This window comes from Notothenia coriiceps, unplaced genomic scaffold (genome assembly GCF_000735185.1).
Source record: "Notothenia coriiceps isolate Sejong01 unplaced genomic scaffold, NC01 NC01_scaffold00009193, whole genome shotgun sequence".
In the NCBI taxonomy this organism is placed as follows: Eukaryota; Metazoa; Chordata; class Actinopteri; order Perciformes; family Nototheniidae; genus Notothenia; species Notothenia coriiceps.
The window spans coordinates 348,861-356,467 of record NW_011341894.1 but is presented as its reverse complement, the minus strand read 5'-3'; the positions used below and the strand labels follow the sequence as shown (position 1 = coordinate 356,467).

Sequence of the window (7,607 nt, the reverse complement as noted above, 5' to 3'; positions counted from 1 at the left end):
TATTTTAATGATCCTCGAGGCTCGACTCTGAAAAGTGGAATCCTGCAGATACTTTCGAGGGCTTGATGACTGTGGGCATCGTATACGCCAGCGGTGTCAAACTCAAGGGCCAGGGGCCAAATCCGGCCCGCAACTTCATTTTATGTGGCCCGCAAGAGCTTGCAAAGAATATAATACACTTATTATACGGTTACATGCTACAAGTTATTATCCTATCCAATAAAAATACAATGCAGAGGCAATAATATAATATAATACATTATTTCATATATGTTATGTGTTTATATATGTATATTTATATAGTTACAACCGGCCCTTTGACTGCAACCATAATGCTAATGAATGAATGAAATTGAGTTTGACACCCCTGGTATACGCAAACATTTCGGTTTGATTAGTAATATGTTCGGATAAAATGCACTAAATCCCGGGATTGGTTCATTTGCCCAATGCAAAACCGAAATCATCCAATTAGATCTCTGCGTAAATAAAGTTGAAACACTCTAGCCTTCATACTGCAGTAAACTACTTTTATGAGAAGAGCCACAATAAGGGATTCACTTTTGTGGTACAGACATGTTCTGCTTTTGTGAATAATTCTCAAAGATGTTTTGCCCTCTATGATCCTGGACATAGACAACTCTCTAAGGCATTGAAATGATATGAATTGAAATTAAACCCTCCTATCATCCTGCATCTTGCAACAAACAAAAAAAATACTTTACAAGATGTGAAAATAATACTTGTATGAGGGTTGTTTAGAAATTTGTTCAACCTTGTTTGTGTGCCATGTGAATTTGTAAGTGGGATATATTTATGTGCCAATGAAGACACTAGTGCAAACATGGATATGAGAGGAAAACTTGACACTGGACAAGACTTTTAACTGCACCATCTGCCTTTGGCTGCAGATCTGTGGTGCAGTGTATTCCCATTTTACCACTCTGTAAGAAACTACATGACGTTCAGAAATATTCTCTCCATTCGTTGGGCCAGTTTCACACCAATGAGAAATGGCACTGATGTTAAAAAAATATGAGACGAGTAAAGAATAATGGTTTACCTTCATACCCTCCAATTCATATTTCACTTATAGTCACCCACCTTGTGCCTCATATTGATGCTTTGCCTACCAGAGCAGACAAAACAGGGTTAAATCCTTATCTCATCTCACACAGTCAGCCTCCAGCTAGACAAGACACCACTAAGATCACAAGAAGAAGAAAAACAGCAATGTTTAAACAAGTCTTCAAAAGCCTCAACAACCACAAAGTACAACTGAGAGGAACCGTTTTTAACTTAAGGCTGAAAGCTGTCATTGGCACTAGCATCCAAAAATGCTAGCAAGCATTGGAGTACTCTTTGATACAAATCAATTTGATATGCCAGTATCATTTGGACCCCTACATTTCCATGAATGTATCCCATTGGAACAAAACATGCCCTTCAAAAATATCGATAAACTGACTTTTAATATATTGATTGTTTGCTTTGTTTGTTTGTTTGTCCTGGGGAGAGTGTGTAGCAGCTTATACTGTACATGAACACTCAACAGCTCAACACCCACTAGCATTTCCATTTGAGTTTGAAGGTGGTTCTGCAATATACAAACACCATTTCACCAGAACCATCCGTACGTTGTCCCTATCAGTGTGTCCTCAGTACATGTACCTTTTGCTTCAATTTGTAACCAAAACTATTAGAAACTAGCTTGTATCTTAGAGGTCTCACTTTCCAATACAATAATACTCATATGTGTGCTACCTAAGCCTCACCCATTTATGAACAAGCAAACAAACACACATCACCGCACTGTGGCTGAACCCTTCTTCGCCTTGTCAATTATATTTAGCATCGGGGTGTTTGGGACTGACACTGGCAGCCTGCGGGGACCATCCAACTAATAAAGGACTAGATATAGCATTCAACACTGATTCATTGATTGTGTCTGGCAAATTAAAACTCATTAAAACTCATTCCTGCAATGCAAAAATATCCAAGGCTGTGGTGTGGTGCTGCATGTGTTGGAGTGACAAGTAAAGACAGTCAGTATGGACACAATTTCATCAACAATCTCATTATCTTTTTTGGTTTTTTTGGTTTTTAAGAAGGTAAACCCAAACAAATAGTATGCAACAACAAAGCTTCCCTTTCTACAAGACAAAGAACTAAAGCAAATACATTATATTTGCAATTATGCCAAACCCAGACACTCTGTCTTGAATCTGATAGAAACATTATATAACAAACTGGAAATTAAAGGAAAGTGTGGCCTTCTTGTGCTCCACCTGTTTCAAAAACAAACAATTTAAAGTCTTAATTAAAGAGAGATGTTGATTCTTGTACATATTCCACAGTACAAAAAGTTCTGTACTTGACTGTGATAGAGTTAGTTTTGTTAGATAAATATAAAACAACATACCAACAGCCTTAACATTTACATTGGGAAACAAAAATGCAGTCACCAACTAACTAAAACTGCAATACGCACGGAGGCTCAGTCACTGGTACTTTTTCATTTACAAAGCCATGTTGGATAAACTACCATCTTATATCTGCTCTCTGATCTCTCGGCGAATTGAAAGTACTTATTGCCTGAGATCGCATGCTATGGTTTTATTAAATGTGCCAAGTGCTAGGACTGTCTTAGGGAAGAAAGCTTTTAGATGTGCAGCTCCACTAACTTGGAACAGTCTGCAAAAAGAATGGAAAATTACCAAGCTAGTACCACTACATGTTTTTAAAGCTCGGTTGGATGCTACAAAATCAGATGCTGTTGGTACCTGTACATGTGGATAGATATGTAAATTGTAATCCCTGTACATTTTGCTGTATGATGTCCTTTTGTTGTTCTGTTGTTTATGTTTTCATGTGGAACCTACTGCTGCAGGTCTCCCTTGAAAAAGAGATCATTGATCTCAATGGGATTTTACCTGGATAAATAAAGGTTTTGAATTGAATTGAATAATCTTCTATAATATGTTGTTAGAAAGTAGGATTTGAGTAAAAGTTTCATCTGTCTTATATGATATTATTACCTTCTCCTTGGTGCCAGACTGTGTGATATCAGGCCTGGTGCGGATGGTAAATGGGGATGCAAGCCTCAGCAGGATGCCCTTGAACGAAGGCTCCATCTTGGGTGAGACAATCTCAAAACAGTCCCTGAACGCGTGGCACCGGTGCGGCTCAATGCGAGCCTGTTTCCTCAGTCCTTCTCCGAGCTGCAGTAGCTCCATGCGAGGCCCCAGGACGAGGTGAAACGGAAAGGCACGGCAAAACGTGGCCAGGCTGATGCGCAGATCGCTGGGGTTGGTGGAGAGTGGAAGGAGGGGGCGTTTAGTGCACACCGGCACAGAATTTGGGAGGGAGGGGAGGGAAGGAGGGCTTGTCTCCTGGATTTGGAAGGACAAGCAAACTGTGGGAACAGAGGTTTGGAAAGGAGAGGGAGGGGACGGGGACGACGAGGGTGAGGCAGTGGGGGACACAGTCGGGGTTGGGGTTGGGGTTGTGGAGTCATCGTCTGTGTGTTCTGTATCTTCATTGGGCAATAAGGGAGTTAGAGGAGGCACCTCTTCCACCTCAACTTCTGAATAAAAGATCCGCCTGGCAACAGCTCTGATGAACCCTGGCATGACCAATCCAACCACAGGGCCCGGGTTGAAACAGTGAAGAAGCAACTCCTTCCCTCTTCCATCTGTTTCTCCTCGCTCTCCAACTTTGTCCAATTGTCTTCTCCCCGTCTCCTCCTCATAGGGGTCCTTGCACTGGAAAGAAGGGCTCTCAGACGAGGCCCGGCGACCCGTGGAGGTGCGGATGTGTTCCAAGATGGCATCAAAGCCGTTGAAGAAGTCCTGGAGGTTGCCGCCTACAGCCCGAAGCACTCGTTCATTTTCTTCAAAGCAGAGGCCAAAGAACTCCTCTCCGAAATGCTCTCGCAGCTCACAGAATGGTATGCCTGCGACAGAAGGAAAACACAATGTCAGCGATACAGAATACACAGACAAACTATCCAAAGATAATACAGAATACACACACAAACTATCAACAATACACCTAACATGCCTCCATACACACATCCAGATAACTGCACTCAAATACCTGCAAATTGACATGAGGAATGTGCTTGACATGTCATTAAGCAGCAGGCAGAATTGCATCTTGGGTCACTGTTTTTCAGTGTCATTGTAAGATGCAGAGATCTCCACTGAGTGTGTATAATAGTTTGGAGTAGGAGCTGCCTGTGCTCAATTATATGTTTTGACAACAATTTAAATTCAGCATATTAATTGTGAGCTTATCAAACACAGAACAGTGTTAAGAGTAAACAAACATCAAAGCGTTGCTAAAATAATGAATATTGATAAGATAAAATAATCATGTCACATGCCTACTGACTGAATAATGAGAAAGAAATAGGATTAAAGGATTAAAGCTAAATTAAAATTGACATTTGGAATAAACAAAACCTGATATCACAAATATAAAAATCCCAAAATGTGCCAAAAATGGTTTACTTCATTCAAAGCAATAATGAATGAGGACATAAAAGTGAACAACTATATAGGCTTGTAAAAAAATAACTGCAAAGGAGTGACAATGATACTGAAGACAACATTTGTTAAACGTTATCAGATCGTTTATATATGGTAAAATGTTCAACTTAAACACATCAAAAATGACTTTGACATACACAAATCTGCATGTGTGTTAATGTGATTAGTTTGTGTCGCAGTGACCAAAGGGCCAAACCCTGTAAAAAGCTCACTGCTCCTCTAAAATGTCACTTCACCAGCTAAAAGACACATTATGTGTTGAGTACATTTTAAAAACTGAACTCATGAAATCAGATCAGTTTATCATGACACAGTGTGGAGAGGTCAAACGGGAATTCAAGAATTTGTCTGTGCCTGCTATGACTCAACCTTTAGGAGAAAAAGCTCATTCTCAGAGTCAGATGAGGTGGTTTGGGCACAGACGGCATTATTGGCAGCGAGGCCTCCTTTCACGCCTCCATGTGGATGTATTTCAGGCACATCAAAGTGGGAGGGCAAGCCCCGGCAGATCGATAAGATTCTGCAGGGATTAGATATCGCATCTAGCCAAGGAACACCTCAGAATCCCAGGGGAAGAGACGGAAGACCGGAGAGAAACACTGGATTTCTGGATTTCTTGCTTAACCTTCTGCCCCCATGACTCACATTCAGATAAGTGGCACAACATGGATTGATAAATAGATAAACTGTAAATAGTGAGGACTGATCTAACGCACATGGAGGGCTGTATCAGATAAACATTGTGTACCAAGTTGCAGCCAAACAGGTGCTATAACTACACATAGACTGCAAGCATGGCGGAGAGCTGACAAAAGAGACAGATAAAGACAGATAAGAAGATGACTCAAGGACAGAGATATTAACAAACAGTCGTGTATAGTTGATGCACACAGTGGTGGAAACTCTGCAATATGGGGACAGAGATGGAGTTTGGAGGACTAGAAGCAGGTAAATACTGTAGAGAAGAGCCAGGGAGAATAGAGAGGGAGGACAGAAATGTACTAAGTGACTCAGCAGGACAGTGTGTGTGTGTGTGTGTGTGTGTGTGTGTGTGTGTGTGTGTGTGTGTGTGTGTGCGTGCGTGCGTGCGTGCGTGCGTGCGTGCGTGCGTGCGTGCGTGCGTGTTTTTTTTGTTTTTTTTCATGGGAGGCCTTAGAGACTGTGTAAGCCTTTACAGTGAGTCACAGTGTGTGTGTTTTTGCATAATGTAAATAGCTGTGTATTTGTGTCTGCATGTGCACTGCCTTGGCCAGGATACTGTGGTTATTTTTTCTGTATTTCCCTATTTAATATAAAAGGTCTACTGTGTGTTTTAGAGGTTGTACCTTTTGGGGATGGCTCTGTTTAACTGTGTAGGTGTGCACCCCCCATCACAAACACCATACTAATACTGAAGGATGTGCATGGGGGGAAAGAAAGGAGGCATTGTCTATGTGTCTTGGCATGTGATACATATAACACAGTAAAATCCATCCAAAGCAACACAACTAAAAAGAGCACAGTTACAAAGGGATGAATACTATATACTAAATATGTACACACACTCATTACCAAATCTACTTATTTGCACAGGATGTCAAACACACACACATGCATTAAGTCTCAATGTCAAGCTCACAATAAGACATGCACATGTTCCTCTAGTGCACTACTTACCCAGTATGGTGGCCATGTACTGCAGGATTTGTAGGACATCTTCTTCCGAACCTGAATTTTCTAAGAATGGGCACTTCTCATCTCTCCTCTCTTTCCGTCTCTCCTCACTGCCAACTTCCTGACACCTGTCAAAGACCAAAAAAAACACCCTGAGGGTATTAGCCATAAGATCACCAAATATAAGGTTTAATAAAGTAATGAGAAGCTAATAAACATCCATCAGGGATGCTCTTTTGTGTGTTTTTGTGCCAGAAGACATTGGATTGTTTACCACTTTAATTTAATGTACCACAAACTGTGCTGTCACCAGTTCTTTAGGTTTATTCTTTCAGTAAAAACAACCCTTGACATGTCTGGGTTATTCTTAAAGGTTAACATGACTTGAGCTTTTTTCTGTAATTGCAGCTGAACATTTCTAAAGCCATGTACCTGTGCAGGGAGCTCTTCAAACAAAATACACATTTGAAATAAAATCCATTTGGTGAGGGTGGTGGGAAAACTAATGTATAGATACCATTATGGTTATGTGAAATATAATGTATACATTATTATGATTTGGGTAATCTGACAATTGAATTAGCCTGTGTAGGTTCAAATGTGTTTGTCGTTGAGCAGATCCATAGAAAAAGCTGGACAGGGAAATTAGCTCAAGGTCATGCACCCCCACAGAAGTAATAAGAGAGGAAGTGATGCTCTGTACTTCCCACACAGATTTGTCTCAGTCTGGGAATTAGACCAGAGACCCCCTAGTCACACACAACATTTCTAACCTTTGCGCCGTTACTATATGTTCTTTCCAACAGAAGAGATATGATTTGCTTATGGGTTGATTTTGTTCACAGTAACTGAACAGGTGTGTGACAGAAAGACAGGCAGAAGCAGAAAAGTAAGGGCAAAGGAGGAACATTTTTTATTCTCAGGACACAAGAACAGGCAGCAGGTAGACAGAGAGTGTGTACTGAAGATTGATGGGTTGAGGAAGGGGAGTTAGTTAGAAAGAAAACCAGGAAGAGAGACTGACAGCAAGCGAGGAGAGCCTTACCGGATTTCTTGTTGTCTGTAGAAATGTAGAGTTCGCTGGAGAGCCTCCTGAACAGTCTGTGTCTGCAAGAAGAAGTGAGGATATGAGACGAGAATATGTGTATTTGTGAGTGCATTTAGGCAACAATATTGTAGTTGCAATTATTATTGATTCCTGACTCCATGCACACCCACACCATATGAGCGGACCAGAATTACCATCTTGAGAGACTTTTTTTTTTTAATGTCATAGCAGAAAGAACACAGGTGTAAATAAAGTTAATGATAATATGTAGCTGCTACAGTGTGTGTGTGTGTGTGTGTGTGTGTGTGTGTGTGTGTGTGTGTGTGTGTGTGTGTGTGTGTGTGTGTGTGTGT

At 40.9% G+C, this 7,607-nt stretch overlaps 1 protein-coding gene across 1 annotated transcript in view; it reads right to left on the bottom strand.

The window, feature by feature from the left end:
* The window catches only part of gucy1a2 (guanylate cyclase 1, soluble, alpha 2), a 32,231-nt gene that overhangs the window by 17,981 nt on the left and 6,643 nt on the right, over window positions 1-7,607 (bottom strand). Inside the window, exons 2-4 of the mRNA XM_010770753.1 lie at window positions 7,252-7,313; window positions 6,210-6,334; window positions 3,039-3,955 (exon numbers count right to left, since the gene is read on the bottom strand). Coding sequence (XP_010769055.1) covers window positions 3,039-3,955; window positions 6,210-6,334; window positions 7,252-7,313 — 1,104 coding nt within the window. The remainder of the gene's footprint in view (window positions 1-3,038; window positions 3,956-6,209; window positions 6,335-7,251; window positions 7,314-7,607) is intronic.